General features: G+C 39.9%; 1 protein-coding gene across 1 annotated transcript in view; it reads left to right on the top strand.

Annotated features, from left to right (window-relative positions):
* Nucleotides 1–3,743: 3,743 nt before the first annotated feature.
* CACNA2D1 (calcium voltage-gated channel auxiliary subunit alpha2delta 1) overlaps nt 3,744–22,384 on the top strand; it is a 412,683-nt gene continuing 394,042 nt past the window's right edge. Inside the window, exon 1 of the mRNA XM_080936313.1 lies at nt 3,744–4,214. Coding sequence (XP_080792439.1) covers nt 4,120–4,214 — 95 coding nt within the window. The 5' untranslated portion in view covers nt 3,744–4,119. The remainder of the gene's footprint in view (nt 4,215–22,384) is intronic.

Raw genomic sequence — 22,384 nt, 5'->3', positions numbered from 1 at the left:
TCAGAAATGTCTAGAAAGCTGGAAAAGATGCTAGCGGTCAGTATTGTTGTCCATTTCAAGATTTACTATCTTTTCTTGACTGCTTCCTACTGCTCTGATACTGAGTGCTTGGATACATAATTGAATGCTGCTCTCCCCTTTGCTGACGTAGGCCTTTGGACATGCACTTGATGCACTGGGCTGTAACATTCAGACCAGTAGAAAGAAACAAGATGCAGTGCTGACACTGTTCATGGATTGAAGGCTCTTTCTATGAAATCTAGATTTTAAAGGAAAATAGGATTTTTTCCCTTTTCTTTCTTTATTTTATTTTTTTTTATAGAAGTCATGCTTTGGGCCATTACTTTCTGTAGGTCCTGAAATTTGATTATGAGTAACACAAATGACAATCAAGGAACAGGGAAAATAAAAACAAAAACACTGAACATGAAATTACAGGATCAGCTGTTTTAAAGAAGAATTACATAAAAGCCATTGTTGTATTGGGATGTGGTTGTACATGCCTTTGCGTGGATTACAGGACTCAAGAGGCAGAGCCAGGTAGATTTCCATGAGTTTGAGGCCCGCCTGGTCTACACATAGTGAGATCCAGGACAGCACTAGAGATTATGGGGAAAAGAGAGGGGGAGGGTGTTGCTCATTTACAGATATGAGGATGGTTTTCGGAGTGGCATAAATTCAACAAAGACAACAAAAAATGCACAGCAGTAAATGCAGTTAATGTGCTTAGTGCCCACTTAGAAAACAGTTCTTTCATAAAAACTGAATGCCTTGTCTGTCTGTCTATCCATCCATATGTCTTGGGTCAAAGAAAGATTATTTTAGTTTGTTTATAGGAAACATTTGACTCTACATCTTAATTTAGAATAGTTGCTTTTTTTTTCCCATTTTTTTAAATGAAGGCTTTTTTTTTTTTTTTTTTTTTTTTTTTTTTTTTTTTTTTTTTTTTTTTTTGGTGCCACTTTATTTTTAAAACCCTGAAAAAGAACTCCCTCTCTCTCCAGCTTAAAATGTACTACACACTTCCTTGCCTATTCTCCAGGGACCTGATATTTGAAGTTGCTTTTTTTCCATTCCTCTCCTGAAAACATTCTCTGAGGAGGTAAGACAGTTGAGCCTTCCTGTTCTTTTATCTTTCATTGCTATCGAATAACTATTGAGAGTTATCAAGGAGTTTTGTTTTAAATAAAAGTTAATATTTTCCACGTATTGCCTTTAAACTCTCTCATAGAAACTATGAAATACAAAATATTCTGCCTTTCTTCACTAATTTACTTTCCAATTAAAGTGCTTTTGCTTAAATGAATTGTGGACATTAATTTTTGGCTTCTCGATCCGGTTTTAGGTGATAATGCAGTCAATTTTACCTTCAATCCCTGTGACTTGTAAACATTTTAGCTTAAATGACAGATTTTGATGATTTAGAGAATTTGTATTAAAATTAATAGGTTATGATCTGACCTTTATGGAGCCTCTTCCCAAACACAATTGAGAAGGAAAGAAAAAGCCACTGTGTAAGGACATGGCTGACCCAGCAGAAGTGTAACGAAGGTTGTGGAGATGGATTTGTCTGAGCAATTATAGATACATCTTTTTAAAACTTCATTTTCAATGTCTTCATTAAAAAGTTTTGTGTCAAGGAAGCCAATAAACAGCTAAACCTCATGGCAGATAAGTAAAAAAACGGAGGTTTGTAGTTGAACAACACCTGCCCTTCAAAATAAGAATGGTAGAAACAACATCTTTCTATCATAGCTTCGGATATCGTATGTCATCAGAGCGATCTATTGAGTTCTGCTTCAAGGTCAACAACGTTTATAATAAAATCTGACTTACCTTCTCAAAGACTTTATTACATTCTTTTACTCTGTAATTCTTTTCTTCTAGAAACGGAAAATTTATATACATATACATACACACACATATATACCTACACATACGTATACACATATGCATACATATATACAATGGTAGGGAGTCTGAAGCATTAAAGAAATAATTGACATAGGATATTTTTAATATAGAAAAATCCATTTTGACCAGCACATTATGTAGACCATAATGAACATATAATTCTCTTGTTCTAATTCTCATGCAAGAGAACTGCGTATGAATCCTTAAAAACTGTAAAGAGCGATGGATTTGATGTATGGGTGTCTAACTTTGGGAAGAGAAGGTTTCTGCAGTTGTAAAATGCCTGCCAGAGCTGTAGCTCTCGATCCATTACAGCCCACTGCAACCCTCATCCCTACAGCCCTGTGCCTAGCACAAAACAAACTAAGTTAAGTCGCTCTGGGGTGCCTTTGTGAGGCCACTCTGAGTAGGAAGAAGGAAACAAAGGGCAGGACAGAGAGATGCAGGAGGACAGAAAGAAAACACATGAAGGCGTGAAGAGTGAGAGATAAGGGAGGAAGGGAAAGCTAACGGACTGGGCCAAACACCCTAAAATCACAAATACATTTGTGAGCTGGTTGGCACCCTCATCATCCCCATCTCTTTGTTTGGTCACTTCCAACTGAGGAGAGGTCTGTCTACCCTTCTATAACCCCCATGTGTCTGAGGGGTGCGGGGATTAAGAACCTCACAGCCACAAAATTATTACAGGTTCTTTGCCTTAGTGTGAGCGTCTTTTTTTTTTTTTTTTTTCTCATCACGGACTGCATTCTCTGCCTTCATGTCAAAGAGTTTTCATATCCTTCTGGAAGCCGCTTAAGGATTTGGGCTGTTCCATGAAGCCTTAATAGCAGCGGCCCACCAAGCCTGTCCTCTAAGGTGGCCTGAGCCAGGCAGGGAAGGTATTAACTGTAGCCCCGATTGTTTTTGTTTTACTCTTCCCAGAAGACCCTCGCTAGTCCAGCTTCTCCCCAGGGTGGAGGTAAAGCCAGCCCTTCCTCCACATTTCAGATGCAATTTGCAGAGGGCCACCTGTTTCTGATGTGAACCTCGGTTCTGTGTTCACACTGACAAAGTGAATTCAGCAGGCAACAACCTCGTTCACAAAGCAGTCAGTCCAGTGGTCAGGACAGGGAATTTTTCAACCAGCTCGAAGGTTGCTTGCTAAAATGTTACCAACCCCCCTGGCAACACTAACCATTTTCGAAGGAGTATTGGTCCCTCTAGCCTTCATTCCTATGGAACAGTAGAAAAGACATCTTACAGCATCTGTCACCATGTTCTTCATCGGTTCCCAGCCTGCCCCTGAGGCTCTGTCCCCGCCAGGTAAACCGAGTCTACTTGTGCGTGGGCGTAGGGTCGCTGGCACCATTAGTTAGAGCCCTGTCAAAGGCCCTAAACCCTGGTATACCATGAAAACCGGGGCCACCTGGTTGAGTCCACAGCGGCGTTTTCAAAAGCACCCCTCCTACATTTGTTGTTAAATCACTTCAGGATTCTTAGGCAGGCAGCGGATTCTACGCCTGGGGGGGGGGGGGGGCTGCCAGATTGTGCAAAAAATAAAATAAAATAAATAATAATAACCCGGAGGAGACGAGCAAAGTGCCCGGAGGGAGCCTGCGCGAGCTGTGGATGCCCGCGGGCGTCCCGTGGTCCCTCGGGGAGCACCTACGGGCTGGGTCCGCTCGGCCCCACGGCGGGAGCAGGCGACGGCGACTTTGGGAGTTCCTCTCTGCCTTGTATGGAGGGCTGCGTCCCGGCCGTCCCCGCCCGGCTCTGACGCCCGGCCCTCCTGCTGCCCACCCACAGCCGCCTCCCCGAGACCCGCCCGGGGAAGGCAGCCCGAGCCCCGCTCCGGCCACCCCCATCCCCGCAGCCTCCGCGTCCCCGCGCCGCCCCCTCCGCCCCCGCCCCGCCCCCGCCCTCTCCCCGGCGACCGGGGATAAATCAGGGAGGCGAGCGCGGGGAGCCAGAGCGCGCGGGCGCCGGCAGGCTGGCCGAGCTCCGTTTCCACAGTCGCCCTTGATGGCGGCGCAGGCGAGGCAGCCGTGGCACGGAGCGGCCGCCACGCGCTAGAGAGTCCGCCCGGCCCCGCCCGTACCCTGCCCGCCTCTCCCCCGCGCGCCCTCCGGCAGACGTCGGCGCCCCGGCTCGGTCCCTCGGCCGCCGCGTGCAGCTCCGCCGCCTCCGGGCCGGCTGGGAGGGCACTGATCTTCGATCGCGAAGATGGCTGCTGGCTGCCTGCTGGCCTTGACTCTGACACTTTTCCAATCTTGGCTGATCGGCCCCTCGAGCGAGGAGCCCTTCCCTTCGCCCGTCACGTAAGTCGGCGGGCCCGGGTGGGGCTGGAGGCGGGGGGTCCCGGCTCCGTGCCGGGCGGGCTGCCCGTGGGGGCGGGGAGCGCGGCTGGGAGCCTCGGAGGCAGGGCCGCCCGCTGATGCGCTGCTGGCCGCCGGAGTGAGCTCGGAACCGGCGTGCCGAGCCTCGGCCGGCCGCACCGTCCCAGGGAAACGTCCACCGGCCGTCGGCGGCGTCTCAGCCTGGTCTCCGAGGATGCTCCAAGCTGAAGATTGTAGCCGGACTTGGGGGGGAAAAACTTTGTAGGCATTCCCAGCTCCCACCAAACCCAGGCAGATGAAAAAGTTGGGCTTCCGTTAGGTATTTCAGAGTTAATTTCAGGCTGACCCGGGTAGCTTGCGCTTTTCGTGTACTTGGCCTCTAGGATGCTAATTGCTGTGCTGTCCAAACTCATTTAGATCCCAAATTACTAGGAGCGCCTGACAGTTTCCCTGATTTCTAGCCAGCTCGCTTCTGGGCATCTGAGCGAGCTGTCCACCCCAGCGCTCACAGGTACAAGGGCCACCCAAGCCAACCTACCCAACCCTTTATTTGAAACATCTAAGTGTTGACAGACATGCGGTTTCTGTTCTTAGAATGAATAGAACTCCCTTTCTTTGAGGGTGGGACTGTTTCCCCGGTCTCCTGCAATTTTCCTTTATTTTTAACATTTCTAAAATAACTTTCAAAGAGAGAGAGAGAGAGAAAGAGAGAGAGGGAAAAAGAAACCGTTGCTATTCTAGAAATAGAGTGTTGAAAGGTAGCTATAGTCACAAGGCAGGAAGGGAATGCAATGCAACCGTTCTCCGCTCTCTCTGGGTGCTAGAAGGAATCAGAGTCGGTGGCACATATACATATTTTTAAATGCGCTGAATAGCTTATCTGGCATTCTGGGAAAGCATTTATTTAGGTTCTTGAAGGTACTTTAAAGCTGCTCAGAGTAGGTAGTCTTAAGTGGGTGAGTCACTTTAATGCATTTTACATAACAAAAACAAAGCCCAAGGTAGCCTTACCGGCTTTTATGCTATGGGGAATCACTTGCGGTCCTTTGTTGGCAGATAGCTGAATCCTGGAGTTTTGGGGGTACACTAGAAGTGCATCCATACTGGCTGGAACCCGACAGCTATTATTTAAGATTTGGCCTGAAACATTTGTCACCTTAGGTGTCAGTGCAAGCATCTAGAGGTGCATATTCCAGCCAGGAGAAAGGGGGTGTCTAATATTTATGGCATTGATTTACTGTAATGTTCTCTTTAGATAATCTTCCATAAAAATGATTGCATATCCTTTTTGTTATGAAGCAAAAGGGTAAAAGCCATCTGTAGAGCTTCGTTTAATTGGCAGAACGTTCCAACTGTTTAATTTTAAACATGAGAAGTCTAAGAATTCCCTTAAGATGCTACAAAATCATCCAGTCTTATTAAGAAATCGTACTTTTATTTATATTTTAGTGCTTTTGAAGCTCGGCCTATTACATAAGAACTCTGGTGCCTCTCATGCATTTTGTGTCAAATTAAGTTGTGGCTTGTAACATGCCACATCTTTAACTTATTTGGAATGCACATTTTTAGTGTTGTTTTAAATTGATTTGCCAATATTGCTACTAATTGGGAGGGATGCTTCCTTCCATTAAGGAAAACAAAACACAAACAAACAAACCAAACCAAACAGACAGCACTCAGCCTGACAGAGTAAGATCCTAATGTAAAAATCTTTCTTATAGTAACGTCTGCAATACATGTTTTCTCAAAATTAGCTAAGTCGATTTTCCTGTTGAGGTCTGTGCTAAGGACATGAAGGGAATCAGGTAGGCATTTAGCATAGGAATTAGGGAACCATGAATCCTTTTTCTTTTAAAAGATTTGTGTTCTTTCAAACAATGGGAGTGTGAGATTATGTTCACATCATGTGAAACATTATTTTATGGACTAAGAATGGGATTTGTAGCTCAAAGTCAGTGTCTTTATGGTAGTATTAACAACATTTTGGAAACCTTCCTGCTTCTGCAATTACTTATTTGTAAAGTTAGTAATGCTATCTTTGGGGGAAGGGTAGTTGACATTTGTACTTGATGCTAGATTTCAGAATAAAATCTGTGGGAAAAAAAGTGACATCAATCTCATCAAAAAAACAGTGCCATTTGCTTTGCTTGGATGAAAAAAATTAAGTGCAGTATTTTTCAAGATAAAGCTCAGATCATCTGGGAAAAATATCAAGTTTATAAGAACGGAATCCACAGATTGTAACAATTATTAAAGGCCAATTATTTTGCTTCTATTTATAAATTTCTCAGAAAATCATTAAGAAGCTATTTGGTTTTGTTGGCAGTTTTATTTTTCAGCAAAAATAAAATAAAATAAAATGGGAAGTTTCATCTCCAGAAGAGGAAGACCATGCCATTAACATTGATTAGTCAATAATTGGAGTTGGACATGACTTGTAATAATAATTAAGAGGTGTTTTCTTCAGTGATGTTTAACATGAAAGTCTTTAGTTTTGCTATAATAAATAAACATATTACTCTCAATGCTAGATTTTCTCCCCTGTGTTTTAAAGGGCATCTTAATACAGTATATTCTTCTGCAACAAAAATAATTAATCCATCCCAATGATTAACATTCAAACAATGAGTTTATTTTCAGGCAAAAGAATATTAATATCGATTTTATTTTCATGGGCTCGATATTTCTTTTGGGTATACTTTTGAAAGTAAGGTGTGAAACAAAACACATAATGTGCTAAACTAGCAAGCATTCAGTGCTCACTGGCACATGCTTTAATGGAAAATATATCATTTTCACATTATACACTATCCGTATATTATAGTGCTGTTTTGAAATCTAATTCTCAAAAAGGGCAGCTTTCTTTCTGGAAATAATTTCTTGGCACTTACTTATGTTAAAACCTATCTATTAAAATTCAGAAACACATGCGTGCTGATCAATATAGTAATGTTAATTTAAAATCTGTCTTTATTTAGAACCTGCTTATAAATCTACTTCTAAAGCATGATAGTTAAAATTAAACTTTCAGCTCAGCCATATTAAAGTGCTACTCAGTAAGCAGCAATTGGATGGAAGCCAATTACTATATGTGATTTAATTATATGATCTAAATATATAACTAAGGATTTTAGTCATTTTAATAAATTAAGTGTTGCAAAAAAATCAGTAGATTTTGAATACTGAATTCTTAAAGATACATACTTTTCTGTTGTTATGTAGACATATTCCTATGTCTAGATGCTATGATGTTGGAATGGGTATTTGGCTATTTCGTGGATTAAGAGTAAGTGGTATGTTATGTTCACTTGAACTTTCTATTTATATTCTACATGGCATGTGGAAATGTGTTATATTAAAGAATACAAAATACGATAATTTCTATAAATTCTGAAATGAATAAGCATGGAAGACCCCATCTTTGGTTTCTAACTTGCTCTCACAAGTCCTGACAACATAAAAGCATTGATTACTCCACAGGTGTATGATTAGATTATGAAATAATAGGTGTTGTTTTCTGTCTAAGAAGCAGCACATTTAGTCTTTTATTGCTTTATGTTGGCATAAAAGTCACTGTTTGCCTTGCATTTCAGTGAGCATTAGACAAGCTGAACTAAAAATCCAAAAATCATTTTAGAAAAATACATACAGGAACATTAGCTCATGGGTTATAAAATGGATGTTAACAAGGATGTGATTTTCCCTCTTTCCAGTGGGAAAGGAAGGGAAAATCATTATTTATTACTTAAATAAACACATGGAACAATAGAATGAAAAGCAGGCAGTTCAGTCTCGAAACAGGAAAAAAATCTCATCATGCTTTTGCTTCAGAGAAACCTAAGTGCCCATCTTTCTATTATTTCTCTGATACTTACTATAATGATGTAGTACGCTTCTGTCTTTCTCACGAGGTGCAAGCAAATAAAATACGGTCTTTAAATTCACGATTTACTTCTAGAGCATAAATTCATATAGAGTTTAATTATTAAATATTTGTGCTCACACCTCTTTGTTATTTAATTCATATCTTCTGCATAGCACCATGTATTATTTTTCTATTGTTCCTTTTCTTTTCCATACGTTTCAATACAAATATGAATTCCTTGCCTCCTAGTATTTATCTATTTAACTTTAAGCTGGAGATTTAAGTGGGTGAGATGAAATATTTTTGTGCAGTTCTGAATCTCCTTTAGGTATAGACCCAGAAAGTTCTGACATAAGCACATGTGGAATGCTTTAGAGAAATCAGAATTTGTTTTCGCTTATGACATGTAACATTTTACTGTTAAAAAGTAGCGGTCTTCCATCAAACACGTTAACAGGGCTGTCTGAGGTCAGAGTAGAGAACCTGCTTACTGTGGAGAATGCACTGTTCTGCTGTTCCCAGTCTGTATTTCCTTAAAGTCTACAGAGCACAGTGTGTGCCACTGTGTCTGTTTGTGTCACAGCCCAGCCTCTTTTCATGGACCGCCTGTAACTTTCTCGGCCTTCCGTGCAGTTGTTTTCCTGGACACTTGCACTGTGCAGTGTAGCCAACCCTGGAACCTGTACATGATTTACCTTGGTGTTTACATGCACTAGACATGGGGATGGGAACATCATATTCCTTATAGAGTGGGAAAAGCAATGTCAGTTGCTAAAGCAGTTTTTACTGATAAGGTTGGAAAGGCCACAGGCGCCTCCTATTAAAAGCATCTAAAGATTTAGTACATAGATTATTTGCCTAGCATGTACAGTTACAGTGTCCTTTAATTATTAAATAATATTTGTACCTTAAAATACATATGCATGACTATATATTCACATTCATACATGTATGCATACATATATACTGGACCACTTGCTAGACATTTTAAAGAAAAATTGCAATCTAATCTAATTTATCCAGTCCATGCTGTAAGATTTCTGTTAATCTCTTACTGTCTTCACAGTATAAATCTCATCCCAAGCATTGTAGTGACATTGTACACAAGAACAATTTGAAAGTGAACCACTGCACTAAAAATCTTGACCACTTCTTGAAAAGGACTATATATAGTGGGTCATTTTACCTTTCATTTGTGTGTAGTTTGCATCTGTGGTTGTAAGAGTTAAATACACTTGGTGTTAAGAATAATTTAGAAATGGAGGCAATCCTGTGCTGGTTCAAAACATTATCTAGGATATGAACTTTGAGGCATTCCATAATAAAAAGCTTTCTTTGTCATGATTTAACACATATGAACCAATGTTATTAGCAGTTAAAGCAATGAATCAAGACAGTGGCCTTTTCTTTCATAAGGTTTAGCATTTGTTTGTACAGATTCTAATAATCTTGTGAAAAGAAAACCATTGGCCTTGTGGTTTGAACAAACAGGTACACACACACACACACATACACATGCACACATATATACATATACATATATATATATATATATATGATTCTGATTCTGAGTTATTAAAATTTATATGCATGCTATATATATCTGGACTTATATTGTATATTAAATATCATTATTTGAAGAAATTCTCTTTGAATACGAATTTGGAATATTTCAGTCTAAATGTTATTTTAACATATGCTTCTGCTGATTTTTTTAAAGCCATATGCTCAGTGAATTAAAAAAATTAGGATGCATTTAAAATTCAGTATTGCAAGAACAATTTAAATGAGAAATGATGGCATAGAAAATGATGGTCTTTTACATCTTAAACACATCAGGTTGAGGCTGATCTCACTAAGTTCTTTTCCCTAAGCAATTAAAATCTTACTATGTTTCTCTCCTAGTGTATGATGAAAACTGATTCTAGCAATTTTTTTCAATACTATGCATCGTTTCTTTTCCTTGATGCATGTTAGCATGCACGGAATGCTAATTGTAATTTATTGTGTGCATGGGCATTAAACAGAAAAATTTTGTTTCCTCCCTGGGCTGTTCATAACCAGCTCTTAAGTTCCCGTCTTTCTCACTTGAATCTCTGCTCTGTGTTTGCTGAGATTTCCTCCTACCCTCTAAGGGAAATTTGTGAGGGATTGTGACATACAGATAAATCTACTGCACATAATTGACACTTCCATCAAAAATGTTAGACCGTCTAGACAATTGTTCCCTTTGACATTTGCCCACATAGTGTAGGGGATAATTAGAGGAACAAATGGGAAAGAGCTAATAAAATTGTCCTTTTTTTTAAGGTGCTTACTGGCTGGCCATAGAAGGGATGACTGGACAATAACTCCGTACCCTGAGGGTTAAAAGACGTATAGCTCAGTAAAATAAATGAGGTCAGCCACACTAGGAAAATCTCTTGTTTTTAAACGGTGATCAACAGGCCTTGTGATAAAAGTACTTTGAGGAGTGGTGTTGAAAGTGAGGCAGAGAAAGGAGCCCTCAGATTTCCGAGTTATACAACTGCAGATGCTAGGAAGTCGCCGGTGGTTATTTTCACCGTATGGTCGTCCCTGGCTCCTTCCAAGTGTGATCTTTCTTAGACTTGAAACGCCATTCACAAGGCATGGGATTCGTTTTTTAGAGACCCAAATATTCAGATACAGAAATTCAGCTTAAGGAATACAGACTTTATAAGTCTCTAGATCTCAAAAACGTAAAAATACTTAGAAATTCACATGTTTTTAAGGACCTCTAGGGAAATGGTTCCTTGGATAAAAAAATACTAGCGTGATATTTCATTAAAAGCTTTAAGAGTTAATTACCAAACAAGAAGCTCTCTAACAAAATGTCTTCCACGAGGTTAAAAGAAATGAAATAACCTGTAGATGTTCGGCTTTCTAGGAGGGCACTCAAGACTATTTGGGCCAATAAATAAATGGTCTATTTCATTTTTACAAATAGTTTCGGATTTATACTATCTCCTTTAGTGTTTTCTGCTTCGAATATTTTAATCTAAATATAATTTAACCCAACAATTAATGCAACTCTTATTCAGTGCCGTTCTTTACTGTACATCCCAGGAGCACAAATGGAGGCAGCCTGTCCCAATGAATAACACAGTTGCAGCTTAAGCAGGAGATAGTGGGGTGAATGAAAGCAAAACTGAGCCAAAGGCAGAATGCATATTGAAAAACCACAGTCTAATGAAACAGGATCTGCTGGGTTTTAGGCATGGCTGGGTGAGAGAAGATGCCAGTGGGATGGCCAGTGTTGGTCTGGCTTATAAATTTATTGCATCATAACCAGGGGGAGAGTCACAGTTTACATGGCCCATGAATACTTACAATAGTTCAAGAATATAAATTGTAGGTCTTCATCCTGTGTTGTTGGAATTTTTGAATGGAACAAAACAAATCTGTTGATAGATTTTGAATCTCAGATTGATTAAAGAGGAACCATATTTGTGATAGACCCAGGGAGAAAAGTTAGACTAACTCAACGTCATTTGACAAGAGGTGTTCGAGGTCTTCAGAATCGTGGCTATGAGAAAAGGAAGCATGTGGAGGGTGTACTGTAGAGGTATAATTTCAGGCCTCATAGGAGCCAGGACAAAAGGAACAAGTGGAAGCAAAGTTCTCTAGCAGGTAGATCATGTTTCATTAAACTCCATTCCCCGGGGAGCAATGAATACTTGGCAGATGCTGAGGGTGAGCTGACAGGTATCCTGACTGAAGGATGCTGAGTTGTCCTGTTTTGCAGGTATTTATTGGTCCTTTGCACTCTCTCTGTGTAGTATTTGGAAGCTGTTTCAGAACAGCTTGTTTAACACCAGAAGAAAGGGTTCGTTTGATTATTTAGTTAAGAATATTTGCTACCCATAATGGAAATTCTCGGGAGAGGTTTGGTGTGCTGTTTCATTTGTAGAGTGGCCAAGCAGCGGGGTCCCATTATGGATGTCAGCAAGTTTGTGATATAAAGAACAGTTCAGAGGTGCTGGTGATGGAACATGGTCCCTGCACTTTGAGGGCAGGATGGAAGTTGGGAATATGGAGCCAGCAACTGCAGAGCCACAGTGCTCTTTCTAGAAACTTGGGAATGTGAGGGAAGTGAAAAATCCAGAATAAACTCAGAATAAGAAAGGTGGATGTTGAGGATTTGGAATTCATTAGTCTCAAGACCAGAAATTATATTAGGTCATTTTGTAATTAGATTTTATCTGAAATCAGTCATGGGACTATCTTAAACCAAAAATTGAGGTATGTTTTCAGATAGTATTGGAATGATATGATTCCGTCATGTAAGCTGAAGTCAAAGGCATGCCAGTAGATGTGGGACAGGGGAGATTGCCCTTAATTTCACCACTCAAGTCAGCCTGGCTTCACTGTCTTACCTTCTTCTCCTTATCCCCTGCAGATTGTCCTTATCTGCTTCCTAGTATTCATGGTATTGCATGATTGCAGGGGGTCAAGCTTTCTTGACTGACTCATAGGAAGTTCAGACTCTTACTGAATGTATCCCCTGGGAAGGGGGTGACTTGATAAGCTAAAGGGGATCTGATAGCTGTTTATGTTTCAGTCAGTTGTGAACAGGAGACAGGATTTGATAAAGAGACAGACCCTGATTGACTGAGCTTTCTCTTCCTCCTCTGCCTCCTATTCTTCCTCCTTCTCCTCCTCCTCCTTCTCTTTCTTCTTTCGTGTCTGCATGCTGTCAGAATCTGCACCATGATGATAATGAGCCATAAGCAGACGTGCATATTTGAAATTGTAAGCAAGCCCCGTTGAAATGTTTTGTTGTTGTTGTTTTTTATAAGAGTTGTTGTGGTCACAGCAACAGAACAGTGACTAAGGCATGTTTGTGATTTAAGGAGAAACATCACTGAACAGATACAAAAACATAGCTCTTAGCAATTCAACATTTTTGTGTATAATTAATTTAGGCAAATGTCGATGTTTTACTCCCTTGTTCTATTGTTTATCCTCCTCCTCCTCATGTTCAATATTCAGTAGTTTGCATTGATACAGACACTTATCAAACAAACAAAAAAAACCTAAGAGGATAAGTTTGATAAACTAACAAAATACCAACAGATAAAATATTCCTGTCTGGCATGTCCTTGGTCAACACTCTTGGAGGCACCTCTGGTCTCCCAAAGATTTTCAAATTGCTTGCAGTTGCCTTACAGCAGTTCCCTGACTTCCAAGTTCAATGAATGAACGGTTAGGATCGAAGCTGCCAACAGTTTCCAGCATTAATCTTGATCACTTTGGTCCCGCTACAGTTTGGAAAAACCACCCTTGTGGTTTGTGGCAAAAGGTAAAAAGACTTAAGTGTTGTTATTTCCCTTTTGTGATTTTACTGTCCCCCCCTTTATTTTAGATTTCTTCCCTATGGGTATTCATGGTTTAAGCTACTCTTTTTCTTTTTTCTCCTTCCCTTTTTCACTTCTCACTTTTTCTGTCTGTTGGTCTGTCTGTCTGTCTGCCTGTCTGAGACAAGGCGTTACCATGTAGTTCATGTTGGTCTTGAATTCATCATTCTCTTGTTTCAGTCCCCAGAGCCCTGGGATTATAACTCTATTAATCACTTCCAGCCTTATCTGAGGTAGTTTGCATTCTACATTGACTGTGAACACTCCTGGTGGACGTACAGAGACAGATAACCTGTTCTATCCAGACATGTTCTTGGTCGACCCTCTTGGAAGCATCTCCAGTCTCCTGATGGTCTTGGAGTTACTACTTATGATATCTGAGCTCTTTCTCAGTTCCTGGCACTGTGAAATCACTCATCGTTTCGGTGTTTTCAAATCCATCCTACCTTCAAAATAAGTCTTATTGTTTCCTCTGGTTCAGGGATGAGCAACTTCTTTGAATTTTGTTCTGAGCTCAAATTGAATACTAGCCAGATTGATTCTAGAATTTCACCATGACCTGTTCCTCTGTGAGTGCTCACAAGTACCTTGAGGTGTGAGCATCCATTATCTGACCGACTCTCACGGCATTGAAAACTGAGAGATAAACAGAGTCGATATAAAGCAGAAGGGAACTAAGTCTGAGCTTCTGTCTGAAGAACAAATACAATGCTCTTGCATCCAAGGTACCACTGTGGGGACCAACTGAGTGTGCTTGGTGGAACCTCAGAGTACTTTTTAATGGCCAGAGTTTACTATGTGCCCTTTGCTTGCTTTTTCTCTTTTTAAGAGATCATGAATAAATAATTATGGCTCAATGAGAAAGATTATAGTGCATTTGAACCAGGAGTAACACAAAGGGATGGAAAGAACATCACCTTCCAAGAGTCTTAAAACTGTCTCTAGAATCATAAAAAGGAGAGGGAGGTAAAAATGCCTTGCACAGTTGGTAGAGACAGGAGGCTGCTCTGTATCCCTAGGCTAAGGGCAGAACTGAGGTCCTGGGCAGACCAGGAAGAAAGCACAGCCATAGAACCTGTGGGGCGTTTCCTTTTGATGTTGCAACTAGCACCTGTTGCATGAGCAGAGAGCTCCAGGAGTGGGAACCTATTTTTAAAAGTCACAACTTTGCCACTGAAAATCTTTTTTTTTTTTTTAATTCGAAGATTCGAGTTTTTAGCTGCAAAGCAGCATCTTTGAAATGTAAGAAAGCAGGCCATTCATGATGTTCATAGAAACGATTCCTGACGATCCTACAAACCGAATGAGACTTCAGTCATCAGCAAGGACTTCCATAAAGATCTGCCGGAAGGAGACTTCAACAGGTCTTTGTAGACGCAACTCATCCAGTTACTTCCTTTCATGAGACTCCACCCAATTCTTTTTTAGTCTCTCAGAATTACCACACTACCTGAAAAAGAAACCCTCAGAATTTCTGCTGTAAATCTTGCATTGGTTCAACAGCAAAGAGATATTTTACACGAAGCCATGCGTTAATTCCTCACCGGTGACCGCTGCTCCATGATCCCACAGAAGCAGCAAGGTTGCAAGTGCCACAGAACCTGCCTTTCTGTGGCAGTCATTTTGACATTTCCCACAGAAAGCGATGTGTCAAATTCTTATGATGTCTGTCACTTTAAAAATACCAACCCTACTTTGCAATGACATCATATTAGAATTGACTTAAATTTGCGTCTGTAAAAATGTTAGGAGACATGAACAAATGGGCCATGTGTAGCCGCAGGGGGATGGGGCACAACAAAGGGTGTGAAGACTGCTGTAAATCCAACGTTGTATATGTTTGGTTCTTTCTCTGAGTACCCAGTTTTCCTCTTAAAATAGCTGAAGGAATTGGAATTAATTTTATCAGGCAAAATTGTAGTGTGTACGTGTGTGTGTGTGTGTGTGTGTGTGTGTGTGTGTAGTGTGTGTGTATAGCCTGGTTCCCAGGAGTTTAGTACATGGCTATAAAGGTCTACTGGTAATTGGTTAAAATGTGTAGCAATTCTTAATGGTAATAAATAAACATGGGGGAATGGTAACTCATCACAGAGTAAACCATGCATGATAATTAGATGAGATCATTCATTCTTTAAATTATCAAATGTGACACAGCCTGTCTGTGTGATACCTCAAAGCCAGCTGAGCCCTTGGCTGGAAATGACTGAAATCGGAGGCCATTTTAGGCTTGAAGTCCTCAGACTATGTCCTGCTCTTTTTGTTGTTGCTGTTTGTTTTTTGTTTGTTTGCTTTGTTTTTTTATTAGTTTGTTTCCCACAAGTGAAACAGATTGTTCTCTGGACTCTAAGTTTACATCTCACCCAGGGATTTTAAAGCCTGGTTTAAACAGTCAGCTTAGGGGGTATTTTATCTTCTCTTTGTGTTTACTTTGCTCCCCTAACGGAAGTGTGCAGACATATCTGCTTACATTCATATGTATGTGTTGCCTATACAAACCTTGCATGTATACTTCCATATAAGTGAATTTTATATGAAATTTGAATGTTAATTCTGATATATAGATATTGAATAAACATTTAGAAGAGAGGACAACACCTTAAAAATGCTTTCTAGCAGGCAGATTAAGCACGAAAATTTTTATTAGAAATATTTCAGTGGTCAAAATATGTATGGGTGTCCTGTATGGTTGCTGGTCATAGCTTTCATTTGTTACCTGCCCTGAGCCCCTTCTTTCATATCATTCAAACATAGTGACTCTAGCATGAAGCATTTGCTCCCACGATTTGCAGTTGAGTTGGTAGACATTTAAGTAACAAGAGAGCCATGCTGGCCTGCTTAAGTGCTGAAGACCCAGTATAAGCTTAGAAGAGTTAGGGTTTCAGTTAGGATAAGCACTTCCGCTGTTTATTTTCTTGAATGCCATCCATATACCTTATAAAGGAGGTTCTCTTCACTGCTTCTCATTGGAAGCTACAATGCTTAAATGAGATACCATCGAGTACTTGTAAACACACATTTTAGTGGACTTACGAGCTAAGAATTGAACCTTAGCTCATCTCTTTTTATCCTAATGTGGGGACATGGCCTACAGGCTCTCCCTACATGGTTTATCTGTTGCTGGAGGGAGGCCTCTTTGGACATTACTAAAAACTATTTTTCCTAAGTAATCTCTTACACTCTTCCATTAAAAATACATGAGGACTCTAAATCTTCCCTGGAAGGGACTTAAGAACTGGATCAAGTCATAAAAATACAACATGCTGGTTATCTCCTCCTCCTATTTCCTAAGATCTCCTTTCAGTTTCTAACCTTCCTGTCGGGGCTTTAGTATGAAGCTGAGCTGTCTGTCACTAGAATGCATGGTGAGCCAGCTGCACTGGTTGTCCTGGTCTCCACAGCTCCTTCATTCAGAAGTGTCAGAAGAGATGTCTGCAAAGGCTTGCAGACCTCACAGGCTGTGGACCCACCATGAGGAACGGCAGAGGCTTCCTCCATCCTGTGTTGACTTCCTTAGAGCTCTAAAAATGGAGTAAGGAAGGTTTGGGAATGTGCCATTTCTAACTAGGTTTTCTTGTCAGAACCATAGAGCCTAGGATTTAAGTGTCTGTTGTTTTAGCCCTTTCTCCTGCGGAGTGAACCATAGAGAGATAGAGAGGAACTCATTCCTTACATACTTGGTGGTTTTATAGGGAGCAGAGTATGTTCAGAGTCAGCTTTAGAAAATGGAACATCTGTGTAGACAAAGAAATTATGACCCTTACCTCACAACTTTTTTTATGATTTAATTCAAGTCATACGAAAGTCTTAAATGTGAGATCTCAAACCTGATTTTTTTGGTAATATTTTAGTGTTAGGTTAATGATGTAAACACACTTCAAAACTGAAATGATGTATGCATCAATGTCAATTAGACAAATATGCTTAAACTCGGAACATGGATACTTTTGGAGATTTGGGACTAATTTTTGTCACAATCTGTCTGATTGGGTTTATGGATGGGTTCAGAGTCCAGCTCTATAATTTGTTAGCTGGAGCTTGTCTTCCCACTCTTGAAACTACCTGCAGTTTCCCCTGGACAGAGGTGTTGACTTACACATGGAGAAAGCACCAGTTAGGTATACTTTGATTAGAAATGGGAAATTTCCATGGGGTCAGGTGACGTAAAGGAAGAATGTCTGCCTTGAGGTCCTTTTCATTTAGGACTTATCTCTTCAAACCTCCATGCTTTGTCCGCCTGCACATCTGTGTTCCACGTGCCTTCAGTCCCTGCGAAGGACAGAAGCACTGGATCCCCTGGAACTGTCGTTTTAGATAGTTACTAGTTGTCATGTATGTGCTGGGAACTGACTGATTCTTCCTTAAGAGCTACAAGCTCCGAGCTGCTGAGCCACCTGCCCAACATTGCTCTTTCTATTCTTTATTCTGACAAATAATCCGGCTAAGGAAATAATCTGGGTAAGAAATAATGTGGGTAAGGAAATAATCTGGGTAAGTTGCCTAGGTTCACCTTAAATTCTCCACCTACCTGGGGGGTTACACAATTACCATTCTTCTTCATAACTTGGATTCTTTGTGTGTGTGTGTGTGTGTGTGTGTGTGTGTGTGTGTGTGTGTGTGTGTGTGTGTGTAACTGAGCAGTCTAGTGTCTCAGAGAATGCTTACTGAAGAAGTGACCTCTGCTATTTTCTTCTCTTATAACCTTCTGAGAGTTTGTATTTTTAAAAACTAATAAGAAAACCATTTATTTTAGAGAAAGGTCTGGTCCTTCTCTTAGGGACTATCAGAAGAATGTGTCAGGCCGACCATGAGATTATTCCTTTAGATTAATTCATAAGCAAATGGATTGACAACTTAATTATACTTAAAGAATCCCTTCTTTATTGTTTTATGGCTGATGTTGGGAGTGGCCCCTGTTTGTAATCATATTTCTCACTACCTCAAGGAAAATGGGTTACTGAAGTCCATGAACAATAAAAATGAAATTATGATACCACAGCTTTTATTATTAAGTAAGGACCAGAAATACTGACGTCCCCAAACCTAGATACTGGGAATATTTGTTCACTTGTTACCACAGACGTTTACAATCCGAGGGCACACTCCTAAGGATTGGAGGTCCTGCCACTCCTCTGCTCAGCTCTCCCTAAAGGACAGTAAATCTTAGCAGCTCATTCACTCCTCGCTGGGATGGCTGTTGTAAGTAGTTAGCTGAGCATTCCCCCTTCTACCAAGCAGAATTGCCTGTCCTGTGGCTTAAGCCCATTTGCAAACATCATTGTCAGTAAAATGAAGACTCTAGGGAAATGTGAAAGGTTAAGATATTTCCAAGTGAAGGTGTCTACATGGAACTTTCCTAAATGCTATGGATTCTGGTGCCCGTATAAAGTGAGGCAGTGCTCTAAAATAGCATTATATGTGTCCTTACAGAATATTCCTAATGCTCCACTTATAAAGTATTAATGAGTCTCCTGTACAGTGAAGGGAAATGCGTGAGTAACAATGACTTAGGTTTTTTTTAAAGAAAAAAATTAAAGCTAAAATGTCATTTTACTAAAAAAATGAAGGTTTCTGTATGCTTCAAACAGGGACTTATTGCCTCTGCTTGGCTCAGACCTGGTAATTTTGTTGTGGTAGGCCTGCCTGCCTGTTTTTCAGGATTGTCTTTTAATACCTGCAGCACTAATTAATTTTCTCACACTTGGGACTCTGGCCAGAGTAATTGTCAGGTTTGGAGTTACTCACATGAACCGTGCTGAAGGAATAGGGTTTGTTTATTTATTTATTTAGTCTGTTTACTATCCATTGTACATGTTTATTTTTGTGAACTATAATGAATCATTAGTGAATAAAAAGAAAGATATTATTATCATTATTGTTGTTGTTGTATGTATGTAAGTCAGTCTATCTATCTATCTATCTATCTATCTATCTATCTATCTATTTATCTATCTATCTATTTTGAGAAAGAGTTGCTCTAGATAATCTTTGCTGTACTGGACCTCACTATGTAGACTGGGATTACCTTGAAGTAACAGATATTCTCTTGCCTTTGTCTGAGTAATGGAATTAAAGCCACCATGCAGAGCCTAACTAGAAATTTTAAACAGCCATACAAAATAAGACATGTATTTTTCAAACAAAACAAAAACAAAGCAAACATTCAGGAGCCATGAACTGACTTCTGGAAGGACAAGTGTCCAAACCTTAAGAACTGATAGACACATTCCCGAATCAGGAGGGTCTTCACACCACAAAGCCAGAACAGGTCTAGTGCCATTATCTTGAGTGATTATGATAATGAAGTTGCTGTTTTCATTATGACTTTTCCTTGAAGTGTAAGTTTAGCTGTTGGATAGCCATGCTTTCTCTTGTTTCTTTTCTCCTCCCTTCCTTCCACAGAATCACGTGTGTGTTAGCCAAGTGTTTTATCTGTACCCAGTCCTTTTTGTCTACTTTTTTTAGTGTGTGTGAGACCTATGTATGCCTGCACATCTGTGTTCCATGTGCTTTCAGTGCCTACAAAGGCCAGAAGTGTTGGATCCCCTGGAACTGTAGCTTTAGACAGTTATTAGCTGTCATGTATGTTCTGGGAACCGAACTGATTCTTCCTTAAGAGCTACAAGCTCGGAGCTGCCTAGCCACCCGCCCAGCATTGCCCTTTTTCTATATTTTTTTTCTTTTTTTTCTTACAACTTTATTTAAAAAAGAGAGAGAGAGAGAGATACATGTACAGATTTTTAAAAGCATGTTGGCATAAAATTATATGAATATATTTTTGTCAGTACTTGATTCTTTTAAAGGTTTGATAGCATGCATCGGAATCTTACTAGTTACCGTAAGCATAAAGTACATGTAAAACAAAAAGTAACATAGAAATAGTCAAAGTTTTCTTTGTGTGTATAGATTAAACATAATGATTTTTAAGTACGCCCGTTTTATTTTTGATTTTGAGAAGTAATCTGGCTAAGTTGCCTAGGTTCACCTTGAACTCTCCACCTAGTTGCCCCAGCACTGAGTGCTGGGATCACAAGCATGTACCTGTGGCTCTTTGATTGGGGTAACTATAGTCACTGGACTAAAGCTTCCTTTGAAATTTTTATGTGTGAATTCTTAAGCAGAATTTCATGTTACTCACAAACACATTTAGCTTTAAGTATATTCTCCTTAGAATATTTATGGTATGCTGCGAGTACAAATATTCACTGTCAGCAGAACAGTTATTTAGATACTGTGAAGAAAGATGGACACATCCGCAAGTCAGCTATGAAAGTAGCTAAGGGATCCCGTGATTACTAGTCTATAACGGCTGTACACAAAGCTTTATCCAGAAATTAGTTGATGTCTCAGAATCAAGATGAACAATGTCTTAGAACATGCTGGGGCAGGTTGAATTTCCTCCATGTTTGTTCTGTGAGGCTACTGTTAACTCAAAAAGTCTCCACTGAGCTCAGATCCCAGAACGTGTCCCAGAATAGAAACCAAAACATTTGTTGTGTTGAAACATGCCACAGTAAAATAAATTGTTTTCTATAAAAGTTGTCAAAGGTGCCTAGGCTTGGTACACAATCTAGCGCTTGGAGGCAGAGGCACGCAAATCTCTGAATTCACAGCCAGATTACTCTACTGAGTGAGTTCAGGGCCAGCCAGGAATACAGAGTGAGGCCCTGCCTAAAACCAAGCCAGAGCAGAGCAGACCAGACCAGACCAGACCAGACCAGACCAAACCAGACCAGACCAGACAAAACCAAACCAAACAAAAGTTGTCTACTAATGGAATACTTGATTTATCCTTGGCTCTGGTATACACCGACAATTGTTGAAATTTCTACTTTCTGGCACCCTTTCCTTCCCAGGCATCTGTGCACATCAGAATTGAAATATCTTCAAAAACTTTTTTGAGAAAAATGTATTTCATTTACATTCTGTTTCTTCCACTAATGATCTTACTGACAGCCGGTTGTTGGAGACATGCTTGTATTGTGTGTAGAATTTTACATATGGAGATGTTATGTAAAGTTGTATGTGATTATCTGCTTTTTGAATAATATCTTTCCATGATGCCTTTTCTAAATTACATCTGCCAATATGTAGTTCATAACAACTATATCAAAGACTTTTAATGAGGTTTTAAAAACTGTTGAGACCAACTAGTTTCCTAGAACTTCAGCCATGGGTGTTTTGGGGACTCTCTCGAGACACTCTTATTCTGTTCTTTAATGGATCACTTAAACCTAGTTGAATTTACATATTTTTTCAGAAGTATGTTTCAACCTTGGATGTCTGGCCAAGAAGTACAGATATTCACAGTGCCAGTCAGCCTCTCACTAAACTTCCCAGAGGAGCTGTTCTCATCTGAGTGATTTTAGGAAAGACTCCCAGAAAAGTCCTATTGATACATCCCTTTAAACCGTAACTATTTTCCTATTTTCGTATGGGTTGAAAACCTTTAAGAAAGGGAATGCACATATTAGGATATTGTAGAGACTAGTAGGCTAGGAAAAATACACAATCTTGTCAACAGAAAATGTCCACAACAGCAAACATTATAGTTCATGTTTTATTTCTTCTTATAGTAAAATATCATTGTTGCTACGTCATGTAGCTATCACCTAAATTTCATGTCAAAAAAACCCTTTACATGTGAATATTTGGTAAGTATTTATTACCACATAATTGTCTTCTAGGACTCAAATATAAACAAAACATTGACTGCTGTGACCAATTTGCTTTAGGACCTGAGTATACCTGGCTCTTTTTTCCCCCCATGCGGTTAATGATTTTATTTTATTTTTTTATTGGCTATTTTATTTATTTACATTTCAAATGTTATCCCATTTCCCAGTTTCTCCTTCAAAAACCTATCCCACAAACCCCCTTGCTTCTATGAGGGTGCTCCTCCACCCACCCCC

Source organism: Micromys minutus (assembly GCF_963924665.1).
Source record: "Micromys minutus genome assembly, chromosome: 23".
NCBI classification, from domain to species: domain Eukaryota; kingdom Metazoa; phylum Chordata; class Mammalia; order Rodentia; family Muridae; genus Micromys; species Micromys minutus.
Note: the sequence above shows the minus strand (reverse complement) of the source record. Positions and strands in the feature narration are given on the sequence as shown.